This window comes from Balaenoptera borealis (assembly GCF_965194805.1).
Source record: "Balaenoptera borealis genome assembly, contig: HAP1_SCAFFOLD_1302, whole genome shotgun sequence".
Classification (NCBI taxonomy): domain Eukaryota; kingdom Metazoa; phylum Chordata; class Mammalia; order Artiodactyla; family Balaenopteridae; genus Balaenoptera; species Balaenoptera borealis.
In genome coordinates, this window is record NW_028122917.1 from 84798 (window position 1) to 101299 (window position 16502).

General features: G+C 40.7%; 1 protein-coding gene across 9 annotated transcripts in view; it reads left to right on the forward strand.

Annotated features, from left to right (window-relative positions):
* Window positions 1-15977, forward strand: part of LOC309621574 (V-type proton ATPase subunit B, brain isoform-like) — a 99083-nt gene extending 83106 nt beyond the window's left edge. For 3 of the 9 annotated variants that reach the window (XM_082408997.1, XM_082409001.1, XM_082409000.1), the window contains 3 exons: window positions 11169-11273; window positions 12119-12248; window positions 14521-15977. In XM_082408997.1, the coding sequence (XP_082265123.1) occupies window positions 11169-11210 (42 nt within the window). In that variant the 3' untranslated portion in view covers window positions 11211-11273; window positions 12119-12248; window positions 14521-15977. Of the gene's footprint in view, window positions 1-719; window positions 790-5615; window positions 5729-11168; window positions 11274-12118; window positions 12249-14520 lie in introns of those variants that run through there. The other 6 variants (XM_082408992.1, XM_082408994.1, XM_082408993.1 and 3 more) reach the window with 6 other exon arrangements.
* The last annotated feature ends 525 nt before the right edge of the window (window positions 15978-16502 follow it).

The window sequence follows — 16502 nt, forward strand, 5'->3', positions numbered from 1 at the left end:
AACCAAAAGTGCAGCCCCACTAGAAATGGGTAAAAAAAAACCCCAAATGTTTGTTTAGATGATATTATCTATCAGAGCTGGAGAGACAAGAAGCCAATCATGAGAGAAGAAGTCTCTGCTGTATATTAATGTGAACTTTTCTGGAACAACATGCTCTCTTTAGCTTTTCCACATGTCTATAATCACTAAGGGCTTGTCTAGCTACATGAAAAAAACAAAACCAAAAGCCCCACAACTGCCTAGAAGCTTATCAGTATCAGAAGGGTACATCATTTTAAGTCCATTCAGTATAACACCATGCAGCTGTTAAAAAAGAATGAGCAACACTGAGATGTTCTGACATGGAAAGATCTATAAGACTTGAGTGGTTTAAATGGAAACAGGAGGTTGGAGAATAATTTGCAAAATATGATTCCATTTCTGTTAAAATGCATGAAGACAGCTCATGAGTGTTTGCACAGATTAAAAATATGTATGACGATGATGGTAAAGGACTAGAAACACATCCACTGATGGTGACCCCTGGGAAGAGGGTGGGCAGGTGGGTAAGAGATGATTTACATGTTTTACTCTGTACACTTAGTCTTGGAATATTTTATAAGAATGCGTTGATGTCTATAAAGTAAATAATAATAAGAGCAGATGTTTAGCACTTACTATGTGCCTGGCACTGTTCCTCAAAGCATGCTTCTGAAGTGAGTACTGTAATCATTTTACAGATGGAAAAACCGGGACACAAATGGGCTGAGAAAATTGTCCAAGACCCCCCATTTAGTGATTGACAGTGAGGTAAACAAATTTCTTCAATAGCATAAAGAGGGTTGGATCACATGAGCTCTAAGATCTCTCTTATTTTTTTTAAACGTTTGTTGTTGTTCTATTTTATTTTTGGCTGTGTTGGGTCTTTGTTGCCACCCATGGGGTTTCTTTAGATGCACCCAGCTGGGACTACTCCTCGTTGCAATGCACGGGCTTCTCATTGCAGTGGCTTCTCTTGTTGCGGAGCACGGGCTCTAAGCATGTGGGCTTTAGTAGTTGTGGCCCACAGGCTCAGTAGCTGTGGCCCACGGGCTTAGTTGCTCTGCGGCATGTGGGATCTTCCCGGACCAGTGCTCGAACCCGTGTCCCCTGCCTTGACAGGCGGATTCTTAACCACTGCACCACCAGGGAAGCCCTCTAAGATCTCTTGAGTGATCATGTCTCAAAGGGCTAAGAGGCTGGGCTATGGATTCAGATGTCCCTTGTAATAATCCAGCTCTGAAACTGGCTAGTTGTTCACCGGGGGCAGGTAACTGAGTCCTTCTGAGCCAGTTTCCTTATGTGTACAAGGTAGAGTAGGCACTGCCTCACAGCATTACAAGTGAGGACATATAGGGAGGAATGCCTAGAGACCCAGTTGGACCCTCAGAGTTGGTATGGAGATTATTTTAATCTCAAAACATTTGGGAATCAACAGATGCAGAAAGAGCTTTCCTTATTTGACTAAAAGCAGACATTTCTGAGAAATGAGGCTTCTATGATTCCCTCTTCAAGACAGGTCTACTCCCAGGAGAGAAATCAAGAGTAAACCTACCACAAATCCCCTCTCTGGGGAGATTCGCATAGAAGAAGGAAAGACCCCTTGAACTTGCAGACACAAAATAATCACAAAATTACTTATCGTTCATTTATTCTTCTAAAAGAATAGAAGTCCTTTCTTCCACTTTCCTTTTCTCTGCTAAGTTAGATATATAAACCTCTAACTTTAAACATTTAGTGAGATAGTTACTTCTCTTGTTAACTCCCATATATATGAATAAACTTCTTCTCCTGTTACACTATCTTTTGTCATTTTAATTTGCAGGCCCCTAATTACTAAACCTAATAGGGCAGAAGAAAAGTCTGCTTCCTGACACTAGCAATTGGTTGGTGAATGATACCATCATTGCCTGTGACTCTGAAATCACAAGATCATAGATTAATCTGCATATCTAAAGAGTCCAACCTGTACTCTGAGGTTAAAAATAAGATCATCAAAGCATACTGAAGTATGGATATAAACATTTTGAAATGATAAAGATCTGGCTGTACACATAACATGTTTCTTCAATTCTGTAAAATTTTATGTAGGTGGAAATTTTACTGCAGAAACAAACTCAAAGACTGAAATTACATGAATAGAATATGGTGTAGCAAAATTTAGAGCTGAGCAAATGTGACATATAGTTAACGAGATGCATGCTTTTTATTATGTCACATTTTAATTAAAAATGAATGGTAATCAGTTCACAGTAGTGACTTCAGTTGATCCTGCTTCTAAATGGTTAAAGCAAAAATAAGCTCCTGATCTGCTCTTCAGAAGATTAACTATGGCCATGGTAGGTCTTTTTCTCTTTCCCTTTTGGAAGAGAAAAGGGGAGGGTGTCCCCAGGTGACAGGGACTGGAGTCTTGTGGGCCCAGCACACTTCCCTGTTGGGAAGAGGAAGGAGGAAGTATTTGCTTACATTTCCCCCAGTGCCTGGAACCTAAGCTGCAGCTTCCCTAGAACATTGTTAATGATGAGAAGGATCTCATGGCAGAGGGATGGTGGCCGCCGTGCCTAAACCAGGAACCTGATGCCTTCCCTGTCTTCGATTGTGGACTTTCCTACCAGAAAATCTGAAAAGAAAGGATTTATGGGAAGCAGTAAATGCAGAAGTAAAAGACAATTTTTTTTAAGCAGATATTCATTTTTATTTATTTATTTATTTATTTATTTATTTATTTATTTATTTATTTATTTATTTATTTATTTATTTATTTATTTTTGGCTGTGTTGGGTCTTCGTTTCTGTGCGAGGGCTTTCTCCAGTTGCGGCGAGCGGGGGCCACTCTTCATCGCGGTGCGCGGGCCTGTCACTATCGCGGCCTCTCTTGTTGCAGAGCACAGGCTCCAGACACACAGGCTCAGTAGTTGTGGCTCACGGGCCTAGTTGCTCCGCGGCATGTGGGATCTTCCCAGACCAGGGCTGGAACCCGTGTCCCCTGCATCGGCAGGCAGACTGTCAACCACTGCGCCACCAGGGAAGCCCAGACAATTTTAATAAACCATAAAAATGGTTAAGTTGGTGCTGGGGGAAAGAGTGGCTTCTGTGTTCTTTAAGCTTTTCTGTACTATTTGAATTTTCTAGCCAAGTGTGCCTATATCTATTATTTATTTTTTATTTCACCAGGGATTTTCTGACTAGTGAGACCACAGACTACATTTTTTTTCATTGTTATTTTCTATCAAAAAACAATGCAATACATACCATTTTTAAAAAGGAAACAAAGAAGAATTTCTAATCATGCATCAATAAAAAACAAAAGAGCACAAACATACATATATATTTTAACATATTGAGCAGATCAATCTGTTAAAATATATAAATGTTTGCATAGTGACCTGAAATAAATAGATTATTTAGTCATAGACCTTTTCATATGCATTCTATAGTAAGTCTTCTGAGAGATGAACTTTAATCTTTCCATCCAGAACTTTGGAGTATCTGAGATTTTGCCCTATTTGCAACAAGTTAAGCTGCCGTTTTCCATGGATGCAGGTAGAAGACAGAAGACTTATGGGTCAGAAACAAAGGACTCTATTACTTACTTGGTTACTCATAAACCACTGCAGCCAGCATGGGCATCCGAATATTTGCCTTGGTTCTCCTTGACCCTGAGTCACACAGGGGCTGTGTGGATAGGCCCGGATGGATGCCTGCACACACAGTGGGTTATAAGACAAGAGTTCAGGGCATCAGAATCTTTTGGGAGGGAAGCATGCTTGCCCTTACCTCTGGAAGAAGACATTATCTTACAAGGCTGTTTTCTATCTAAACATCCTTGGCAAGATAGCTGAGAATAAAGGGCTGTCGGTGCTTCTGTTTGTAAGATGTGCAGAAATGTGAGAAACCCATGGAGAATTGTCTTACCTCTGCTCTGACTAACACACAGCCTTTTACTTTTCTTAGGAAATGGCAATTACATGTTGCAAAGGACTTATTTCACATTTACTTAAACTTAGTTTTCAAATATATATTTCTTTGTCCTATTCTAAGATTAACTTCTCTTGTGTGAGAGTTAATTTTGAAATTACAGTGTGAACCGTATGACCCTAATCATTTTGGTTTAACAGTATTGCTAACTCAAATTTAAAATGCTGAGAAAAAAGCATCTCTATTTTGTCACTAAAACTACCAAAACAGCTTTAAATACACAATTAGTTTCAAAACAGCTGTTTGATCTTGACATATTTTTTTTAAAGAGCTTTTTGATGTGGACCATTTTTAAAGTCTTTATTGAACTTGTTACAATATTGCTTCTGTTTTCTGTTTTGCTTTTCTGGCCCTGAGGCATGTGGGATCTTAGCTCCCTGACCAGGGATTGAACCTGCACCCCCTTCATTGGAAGGCAAAGTCTTAATCACTGGACCACCGGGGAAGTCCCGATCTTGACCTATTTTTAAACATATTTGGCTAAATCCTATTTAAGTTAACACTTCCTCTGAAATCGGAATTGTGACAAACACTGTAAGAGAGCTACTATTTTTTGCATAAAGGAGAGCAAAATCTTGTGATAGTAAGTATGTTTCCCTTACAAACACAGTATAGGATAAATCTAAATATTCTGATTTGAGAAGAAAATTTTGAATGGAGGAATTTTTCATTCCAGTGTTGCAGGATTGTCTACTTTTCCCTAATATTAAAATGGACAGTTAGCCTCTTGAAAGAGGTTAAAAATCCATACGGAATGTCTCAGAAGGGTTTAGTTGTTCAGTGGCTTTCACTCTTCCTCACAAATTATTTAAAAATGGAATTTTTGTTCAAGATGTCTACCATTAGCGTGAAATATATTTTCCAGTTTTATTGAGACGTAATTGACACATGACATTGTGTAAGTTTAAAGTGTACAACATAATGATCTGATGTATGTATATATTGTGAAATGATTACCACAATAAGTTTAGTTAACAAACATCACTTCACATTGTTACACATTCTTTTTCTTGTGATGACAAGTGTGAAGTTTGATGCTTACCTGGTTCTCTTCTTTTGGACTTTGGCAAATCTAAGAATTAATCCTACCACACATAGCCTATACTAGTCTATCCAAATCTAACAGTTAGTAAAGACATTAACACATTTATCTGTTTGTATGTTTTATTGAGCACAAGATAATAATCTCATTCTCAGAAGCAATGAAATCACCGAAAGAGCCAAATCTTGAGAAAGCCTCGTAGAGTTGCCCTGTTACTAGATAAAGCGCTTGGAATATATAAGTATGTTGTGTCACGCGTCTTCCTGTGACCTGTGATTGTTACTTGAAAGTGTGGAAATGCAGAACAGATCTCCTGTTATTATGAAAGGCCCATCTGTGACAGGTGGAAAGGAGGACGCTATGTTAAGAGCTTGTTCTGTGCAGTTCTCATGGAGGTGACTTGTGTCCTATAGGGAATGTCTCCAGGCTGCATTCCACTCTGGGTTCTTTGCCTCTGGCAGTTCTCCGTGATCACTCCTGTATTGGGGTCCCCCACGCCACTCCCAGGCTCCATGATTCACTGGAAGGACTCACAGGAATCAGCCTAGCGTTATATTCACAGCTGTGATCTATTACAGCAGCAGGACACAAAGTACAGTCAACAAAGGAAAAGGCAAGTGGACCAAAGTCTGGAGGAAACCAGAGGCAAGCTCCCTCGAGTCCTCTGCCAGTGGAACCACACAGGACACGCTTAAGTCCTCCAGCCATGAGGACAACATGTGTGAAATGTTGCCAACCAGGGGAGCTTAGCCTCAGCCTAGGAGCCCAGGCTTTTATGGGGGATGGTCATGTAGGCACCCTCTCCCTGGTACATATCAAAATCCCAGATTCCAGAAGGAAAGCAAGTGTTCAGCACCAACCACATTGTTTGCATAAACATCTTAGGCAGCAGTGAGCCACTCTTATCAGTTCTGGGAGTGGTGAAAGCCCTCCCAAAATTCAGGTGCCTAGACACCAGCAAGCCTTTCTCAGGATGGTGACTCAGGCCTGCGATGTTATCACTGTTATCTCTTTTGGTTCTGATTTTTTTTCTTCCTTTCCTTCAGTCTTTCTTACCTTCAATCTTATATTCTATTATTTTAATAAGATGATCTGATTTAACACCCTTAGTTTCTTACATGAAAATACCAGCATGGTCCTGCGCTAAGGTGGACAGAACACACCAAGTCCTTCTGAAGCTCTGGAGGCTCTGCTCCCGAAGAGGGCACGACCAAGGCCCTTCATTCATTACCTAAGAAATGGTCATTCCCTAGTAAGGCGCTTAATCTGTCCCATTTCAAAAATAAGTGATGCCACATTTCAAAAATAAGGACTCAGGGTAATTTCCCTGAGTCCTTAAGAGCGATGACTCATAGAGGACACCTCTGAACTGGCCCCCTCTATAGGAGAAAACAAGGAGCCTGCGCTAGAAAGAATGGAAAGGCCTAGAAATGACCAATTGGCCCTGAAAATTGAGTCAGTGAACAAGTGTCTGTTAGGCACGGACGGTGTGGAATGTGGTTAAGGATGGTCTGAGTTAGCTAGGAGGTACCATCGTGGTCCTTCTCAGACACATACTCTTCCGGGAATTCAACTGGCAGACACAATTAAACTTGAAAACTTCCTGAATTTCAACAATGCCACCGAGTGCCTTCTGCTTGCCAGAACTAGACTGGTCAGTGATGGTCTGAGGAGAAACTTAAACTACTTTGAAAATAAGGCAGACTTAGAGAGTGGTAGCGAACATGGCACCCACCTAGCATCCAAACCTTGTGAGACCCTGAGGGTCATGAGTATAACGGATTGTGGCTGAGCCGTAAGGGACTCACCGATCCAAGTCACTCAGCAAGGCCACCACAGGCCAATCCAGAAGCTAAGAGTATTATTTTCCTCGGGCTGCAGTAACAAAATGCCACATTCAGACGGTTAAACAACAGAAATTTATTTTCTCACAGTTCTGGTAGCTAGAAGTCCCAGATCGAGGTGTTGGCAGGGTTGGTTTCTTCTGAGGCCTCTCTCCCTGGCTGACAAATGACTGTCTTCTTGCTGTGTCCTCACATGGTCTTTCTCCGTGTGCACACTTCCCTGGTGCTTCTCTGTGTCCAGATTTCCTCTTCTAGTAAGGACACCAGTCAGATTGGATTAGGACCCACCCTAATGGCCTCCTTTTACCTTAATCACCTCTTTAAAGACCCTTTCTCCAAATACACTCACATTCTGAGGTACTGGGGGTTAGGGCTTCAACATAACAGTAGGTTAAAGGAATTCCCTACCATTTGAAGTAGTTTAATGTTGAACTAAACACATATTGGTATCACTTTAAGTCAATGGAACTTCTTAATGAGAAATCTTCCTAAATTTTGTACAAATGACCCAATTTGCATATTACTATTTTCAACATATACAGGAGGCCACTGGGTTAGTGCTATTCTCCCAGTTGTCCTGAAACAGTCTAGACTCACAGTTAAATACTTTAATTCCTTTAATTTCATTGATTTATTTAATTCCTTGAAGCTGCTAATAGAATATGCCCACTACCCAGCACTCCTTTGAGGCATTCCTTAATAACACTAACCATACTTCATTTTCTTCTTTTGTGTTACTCTTGAAGTTTAGAAGCCAATTCATTTGTCAGAACTAAATTTGTGCCATGTATCAAATAACATACTTTTATTTGCAGTGTTCTAGTATTGTTTTCAACAGCCATATATTGATTTTGAGACAGGCTGGGACCTGGGGCCCTTTGCTGGGACCTGGGACCCTTTGCTGCAGTGTTGCAGTGCTTGCACCTCGACACACCTCTCCTCGAGCAACAAAATAACAAAGAAACTGTATGGGACTAAAAATAACGACGTGCATGCCCAGTTGGGGCAAATTCTGGACAAAAGATACAAAGAGACCAAAAAACCCAACTGCCACTTTTGAAGATCCCAGAGCAAAAGCAGGGTACTGCACGTGCCCCCTGCACACAACACCACCTAAGCGGTGGGCAAACCACCTAAGCCACCCTTCTGGCCCGAACCCTGGACACACCCCTGCCCTCACGCCATATAACAGGGGTCCCCAACCCCCAGGCCGCAGCCTGGTAGGAATCAGGCTGCACAGCAGGAGGTGAGTGGCAGGGGAGCGAGTAAAGCTTCACCTCCTGCTCCCCATCGCTCACATTACTGCCTGAAACATCCCCCCACCCCACCCCCTGCCAGTCCGTGGAAAAATGGTCTTCCATGAAACCTGTCCCTGGTGCCAAAAAGGTTTGGGGACCACTGCCATATAAGCAGCAAGCTCGCCCCCGCTTAGGGAGCACGCAAGCAAAGGAACCTGTTGTTTGTTCTCGCGCCCCCGTGCTGCAGCAGGGGCCCCAATAAAGCCTTGCCTGAATTTCTTGTCTGGCCTTTGATCAATTTTTATTGTTTAAGGACGCCAAGAACCCTGGTCGGTAACAATTTCAAAATACGGTCTTGATGTCATTGGAAGTAATTTTTTTCTGACTTTTTCTCTGTTTTCAACATCTTTGCCAGCAAAAGATATGTTCCCAGATGTCTTCTAAAATGTTTTCTTCCTGATCATTTAGAAAGATTGGGAAAGAAAGAGTATTGAGAAACTTGAGCTGTACTTTTGCTGCACAGGAAGGGTGAGCTGTGTTCCATCCTAGATTAATAATATTTCAAGCAGGAGGGAAAAAAAAAAGTAAAAGCCTATAACTTTAGCAATGTGTTTGAAAAAGACTTGATTTCAACAATGTTTCTATCATGCTTACGTTGCAGCTGTCTAAACAATACAGATAACAAAAGCATGTCAATTAAAAGCAGCATTTAGGACCCAGTTTCACAGATCTGCATTGGCCCTGGGTTTCGGATGATTTCAGGGCCAGGCGCTGGGAGTTCCTGTGTGGTGTAGTTGTGCTCAGCCATGGGGCAGGTGGGTTCCCTCTTGCTGTAGGAGAAGGTGGTGGGACACACGGAGATGGTTATCTCTTTCTGCTTTTGACTCTCCTGACTTGCTTCCACCAAGAGGCCATAAACCCAAACTGGAAATACTGATTAAGTGCATACTTTTTCCAACACATTGACCACAACTTGAGATTTTCATGGCGGAATATATTACATAAATGTCTGGAAAGCAAATATTTTAAGTGCACTTTAGGTAGATGTTTGCTTACTTTAATCAAGCAGAAGGAGAGATTGTTCTTTTACCTTCTGGAACGTGTTGAGGTAACCTTATCTACAGAAGGGAAAACTTTAGAGTTCACCTGGTACAAAGCACCCGCATCCGGATAAACGAAGGTTGTTCCCGAGGCCAAGCTTGCTGTGCTTGCCGCACGACAGGCCAGTAAATCAGACATGACGCACTGAGGGAAAGAACACGACTTTATTCGGAAAGCCAGCAGACGGAGAAGACGGCGGACTAAAGTCTCAAAATAACCATCTTATCGGGGTTTGGATGCCAGTTTCTTTTATAGCACAGAGATGGGGAGGAGATGAGGAGGTAAAGTAAAAGGGCCATCAGTTTTGCGAATATCCCCTGGAATGGCCAGCCTCAGGGAGGGGATGTGTTAATTTCTTTTTAATTGCAGCCATCCACAGGTGGGCAGAGTCCGTATGTTTCCCTGAACAAAGGCACTTTGGTTTAACATTCAGGCAGAGGGGCAGGGTTCCAGGAGGCAGGCCATTATGTACAGACAGTATCCTTTTAGTGAACAAAAGCAGCGGAAGGCAAAGGTTAAAGTCAAAGAAACAGATCCACCGTGTAGTCAGATTTGGTTCTTCCCTGTAACAAGGTCTCAAAGAGTGAGTGCCTCCCTCCAGGTCACATATAATAATAATATATATAATAATAAAAATTATTCTGGTAGAGAAAAGAATGCAGAACTCTAGCCACTCTAACTCCTTAGTTAAAAAAATGAGATTTATTTGCAGGATAAGAATGATGCTGCTATTAAAAATAATAATAGCAATAGCAAGTTTGAAAACTTTCACGTGGACCTATTCAGGTGCTTAATTGGCATTTAAGGCCTTCTAAGTATCTGTACTAGCCTCCTTCAGGTCAGCCTGTGTTGCTGGGAAACTGCTTTTCTCACTACTCTCTGGACAAAACTCTGGGTCTAGTTGCCATTATTCCGTGGAGTGTTTTTAGATCCCACCCGTTGTTAAACACACCCACTTTTGTTATTAATACAAGAACAGATTTTTCAGAGTTTTTTCTTTGTCTTTTATTGTTAAAATTTTTTTAATTGAGGTATAATTGACGTAACATTACATTGGTCGCAGGTGTACAATGTCATGATTTGATGTTTGTATATGTTGCAGAGTGATCACCACAATAAGTCCACTTAACATCCACCACCTCACATAGTTACAACACTTTTTTTCTTGTGATGAGAATTTTGAAGAGCCACTCTTCTAGCCACCTTTAAATATGCAATACAGTATTATTAACGTACATAGTCACCATGCTGTGAAAGTTCCATCCCCATGACTTACTCATTTGATAACTGGAAGTTTGTACCTTTTAACCTCCCTCACCCATTTGGCTCACTCATCCCCTGCCTCAGGCAGCCACCAGTCTGTTCTCTATCTGTGAGCTTGACATTTTTTTGTTTGTTTTATAAGGTCCCATATATGTGAGATGATATGGTATTTATCTTTTTCTGTCTGGCTTATTTCACTTAGCATAGTGCCCTAAAGGTCCATCCATGATGTTGCAAACAGCAAGATTTCATTCTTTTTTATGACTGAATAATCAAAAACAGATTTTTTATTGTTTCTTTAGTAGATGCCAGCTTCTGATATCAGCTTTTAGGTGAAATTATTGTTAATCTTTTTATGTGTGATTTTATGAGTCAGAGTTCAGAAGACCATTTGGATTTGCTATTGTAGGCAGATGTTGAAAATTCAGTTTTTTAATAGAATCTTGTACTGTTTTGTAGATTTTACTTTTTGGATTTGATTCTCAAAAAGAAATCTTAACCTGTAAAATGTTTCTTACTTCCTTTTCTTACCAGGAAGAGATATTAGGAATCATCTAGGAAACAAATGTAGCAGTTTTATGCAATTTAAGCAATAAAAATGAGTTTCAAAATCCTCCTTTACTACCAGTAAAGCTTGAATTTTGTACTTAAATATAATATTTTCCCCCTTCGCCTTTTACCCAAGATTTACCCGCCTATTAATGTGCTGCCCTCGTTGTCTCGGTGAATGAAGTCTGCTACTGGAGAAGGTATGACCAGAAAGGATCACGCCGATGTATCTAACCAGCTGGTACGTATGTTTTCTCCAGGATTGTGTTTAAAGAAATGAATACTTTCTCAGTTCATGCTGCTGTCTTATACCTCTTGTCTTTCTTCCATATCACTTTTCTTCTCCCCCCATCAAAGTAGAATTTTAATATAGAATATATAATATAGAATACTGGAATACAGAAACATTCATTAGAGCCAAACAGTCTTTTTCATAAGGATAACTGCTCATGACAAAGATTAAAGATCACATGCTTGAAACCCACCTCTAATGCTGTATGAGGTAGTTTTTAAATAAAAAAGGCATAAGACGATATAAGTTTTTATTAGTAACCTTTATTATAGAGTATTTCTGAAAGACTATTCCAACTAATTTTTTGTTTAACATATTAGGCAATCACCAGAACGCTAAGGGATACAGCTGTGTATATTCTATGAAATCCTTGGTTTCTATAGTTCTGAGATTGTATACCAAGCATAATTAAAGAAAAATACATTTGACCTTAAAGTAGAAATGATAAATAAACCTACTGATAACCCAGATATTTTTTTTTGAATAGAATTTAGAGATGGATTTCTCCTATTGCGTAAGTTGTGATTTTTAAATGCTCTACAAAATGGAAGCTCATTGATATATTGAGGGAGTGTATTTTTTGTAGAGTGTTAGTAATGTCTATGTATTGCATGCCTGAAGACTCCTTCCTTAGTGAGACTGCTGTATAATAAAGTCTTTCCAATACTTGCATATGTGAATTATGTTTGGAAATAATGTGAAATACTGTGAAGATAGCTACAGCAATACACTTATAATGCCCAGAGTACCGTTACCATTTATAAAGGTTCATGTAAACCTTTTTTTCTCTTTAGTATGCATGCTATGCTATTGGTAAGGATGTGCAGGCCATGAAAGCCGTAGTTGGAGAAGAAGCCCTTACCTCAGATGATGTGCTTTACTTGGAATTTCTGCAGAAGTTTGAGAGGAACTTCATTGCTCAGGGTAAGATTACTATTTTCCTATGAATAGAAACAGCATCATATGTAGTTTTGAGGACTTCTTTCCTAGTCTGAGAGAATTTACATTGGTCGCCATACAAGTTTCCTTCTGATTAGAGAAGAGGTTCTTCCAGCCGCCTGCCATGTCTTTGTTCTTAGCCCTCTGGTTCCTTCCCCTCTACCTTCAATTTCTTTATCCATTTATTTAGCTCCTGTCTTATTTTATATCTTCCTTACAACCGGCCTTCTGCTCTCCTACCTCCATTGCCACTTCTCCTCGCTCTTAACCTCTCTGCAATGCTCTCCTCTGGCTTTGGGGGTTTTGGACTTTCCCAGTCCCTCTGTTTTCATCCTCCTGATTTCTTATCTTCCTGCTTCTTAATTGTTAATGTTCCCAAAGGCTTCATTACCTGTTCTTTCTGTGCTTTTTTCCCCTATGCTGATGACTAACTTGCTATGTATGAGCCTTTACCCTCTTTCTGAAGCTCTAATCCCACATCTCCAGCTAGGAAGCCTGTGTTTATGCCACCATCCTCTCTGGCTCAGCGTGGTGAGAACCAAAGTCTTTTCCCAACTGACCACCTGCCTAGCAATTCCCTTTTCAATTTCTGTCTACCTCTGGCATGACCATTACCCTAGTTAGCCCAAGCTCAGGAATTAGGCATTCTTAAGCCTCTTCATTTATTCTCCAGTCATCAAATATTTGCTAATTTGCATTGTTCTCCTTTGAAACATCTTATCCTGTTCTCTTTTCATTCCTATTAAAAAAACTTAGGCCAGTGTTTCTCAAAGTTGAATATGCTTTTGAATCTACCAGGGATCTTGTTGAAGTGCAGATTCTGATTCGGTAGGTGTGGGTGGGGCCAGAGAGCCTGTATTTTGACAAGTTCCTGGGCGATGTTGAAGCTGCTGATCTCTGACCACTCTTTGTGTCCCAAGACCTAGTCCAGACCTTTGTCCCATCATCCTTGGCCGTTAGTGCCAGCATCTTCACCAGTCTCCCTGACTCGCTATGTGCCATTGCCGGGGTAAATTTAGTATTAATTTTATTGATTGTCCTTCTGTTAAAAAGTCTATAATGGTTTTTATTACATAGCATGTGTAGGGCTTTCAAGCTGTTTTGTTTGGTCTCTTCCCTACCACCCCTGCTAATGCTGGTAAACTCTATTTTTGACCTCACTGATACTTACAAACGATGTGTTTATTTTGGAATAATGCATCAGCTGCACACTTAGGATTTGTGCGCTTTTCTATTTGTGTGATACATTTTTGTTTTTAATTTATTTATTTATTTTTATTTATGGCTGTGTTGGGTCTTTGTTTCTCTGCGAGGGCTTTCTCTAGTTGTGGCAAGCGGGGGCCACTCTTCATCGCAGTGCGCGGGCCTCTCACTATTGCTACCTCTTGTTGCGGAGCACAGGCTCCAGACGCGCAGGCTCAGTAATTGTGGCTCACGGGCCCGGTTGCTCCGCGGCATGTGGGATCTTCCCAGACCAGGGCTCGAACCCGTGTCCCCTGCATTGGCAGGCAGATTCTCAACCACTGCGCCACCAGGGAAGCCCCGTGTGTGATACATTTTTTAAGTACCATTAAAATCCCCACAACATATGATTGTTGGGTTTTCTAAAAAAAAAAAAAAAAAAAAATTTATGCAGAACCTTAATATCTTAAAAAGATAAAAATTATTCTGGTAGAGAAAAGAATGCAGAACTCTAGCCACTCTAACTCCTTAGTTAAAAAATGAGATTTATTTGCAGGATAAGAATGATGCTGCTATTAAAAATAATAATAGCAATAACAAGTTTGAAAACTTTTACGTGGACCTATTCAGGTGCTTAATTGGCATTTAAGGCCTTCTAAGTATCTGTACTAGCCTCCTTCAGGTCAGCCTGTGTTGCTGGGAAACTGCTTTTCTCACTACTCTCTGGACAAAACTCTGGGTCTAGTTGCCATTATTCCATGGAGTGTTTTTAGATCCCACCCGTTGTTAAACACACACACACACACACACACACACACACGCACGCACGCACGCACGCACGCGCCCAACGTCTCGCCTGCGGGCTTTCTCGCTTTTCTCTGATTCCCAGGGGTACTTACTGTCTAGACCCTCATTTCCACATTTGGTCACATCCAGTCCTGGGAGACCTGACTGCTTTGTGTTTCTTTTTTATATTTCATGCTCACAGTGCTAGACCCATAACAATAAATTTTGAATAACGCTGATAAGTTGGAAGTACTTGGCCTTTATTCATCTAATCTCAATTTTTTGTAAGGTCCTTACGAAAACCGCACTGTCTATGAGACTTTGGACATTGGCTGGCAACTGCTCCGAATCTTCCCCAAAGAAATGCTGAAGAGAATCCCTCAGAGCACCTTGAGCGAATTCTACCCTCGAGGCTCTGCAAAGCATTAGCTGCTACTTCATCGCTGGCTCGATGCTCTTGTGAAATACTGGTTCTGTTTTCTTTATTCCTTTTGCACTCCCCCATCCCCACCTTTGTGTTGGAGTTTACTGTGTTACCCTGTAATTAAAAACAAAGAATAGGTAACATATTGTGCCAGTGTTGCAATGTTTTAAACTGCTAACAGACTTTAAAATATCCCCTGTTCCGAAAACCTGGAACTGCAGTGCTTTGTTTAAAGTAGCTGAGGGTTGGAGGTGAAGTTTTCTTACTGATGTGTGTATTTGTACGTAGTGGTGTAGTTAGCTGCCTAGTGTCCTCATTATTTGGGTCTCTCAGACCTTCCCTGTCCACCCCCTCCAGAGTATCACTATCTGAAGTTACAATGCTTTGATCTCCAAACTAGGGACAAGATAGGGTCTGAAAGACGCTTCCTCTCCTAGCCGAGACGCTTTCCTGAGCGCTTGTTTTTAGACTTTGGTGTGCCTCTGGGTCTGCTCTAAGCAGACGGCTTTTCCTGTCCACCTGCTGTTTCCTATTTAATGAATAGGTTAGAAAAGGAGTTTCCTTTTCCTCTTTGGTGCGCATAAGTTTCAACTCCTGTGTCTTACTGTTCTCCCTCCCTCTGAGTAACACAGAATCATGCAGCTTTTGCCCAACTGGCATTGATCTGATAGTAGTGAGATGCCCTGTCTTGATGATCCCTTACTGGGTTTCCATGCAGAGGAATCATAATGAAAATAATTAATAGAATTCTTGGTTGGAAAGAGTTGGGATACAATTTTTTAAGAAAGAAAAAACCTATATTGGTTCTACATTCGGACATGCTAACAGTGGTTTTAAGTTTCTAAAGTGTTGACCGGATGCTAAAGGCAAGGTGGGGAAGAGAAAGCTCTTCTGTGTATGGAATCTTTTATATATATATATAATCTATGGATATTTTAAACTCTGTTAGATAGCAGCCTTTGGAAAATCCCCTATTTGGTCCTGCTTTCTGACCTATCTGCCTTTTCAGGGTAATCTTGTGGCACAAGTGATAGCATTTAAAAGCTTTAGTCTTTTAATTCCTCCTCTTTCCTGCTGCGAGCCCTGAGCTGTCTTCTGTGCACTTCTGACATGTCTACTGTTTGGTCTCTCTGTGTTCTTTGTTACTTGGGTGCAGTAGCAACTTCTCTGTGCATTCCATCTTTCTTTCAAGTTGTGTAAAGTTCTTCACTTTTTTTCTCTGAGGGTGTAGGGGGTGGGGGGAGTCAGCATGATTATATTTTAATGTAGAAAATGTGACCTGGATATAAAATGAAAATAAATATTAAATTAAATGGAAGTTACCTAACGTGACTCTGTATCTTCTAATCAGAAAAGCAATAGCAACAAGCAAATATATAATAATGCACCTGTCTTTGATTGACAGTTTTGAACATCATAACCAGTATTGTGAACCAGCCCCTTGATTCACAATATTATGAACCATGTCCCCTTTACAGGGACATGGCCCATGTTCTGTACCCTCTGCCTTTTAGGCTGCCCTTTCAAGCTCTTTTCAGTAATACCTCTTCCAACATATTGTAGTTTGATCCAAGGTTGAGAGTTGCTAGGGTGTGGGGTTGTTTGTTTGTTTATTTGTTTGTTTTGCAGATCGTTAGTGGCTGTAAGTTCTCTGAAACTTGAAGTTTTGATTCAGGGTCCACTTAGCATTTTCGAGAGTTACTAAGGTGTTTTATAGCATTCTTTGTTTCAGACATTCTCAGGACCTCTAGAGCCTGTCTGCCATGAATGAAAGAGGGTAATAAATAGAAAATGAAATACATACTGAAGCAAGCCAAAACTTGCTTCAAATAAAATCTGAACTAGAT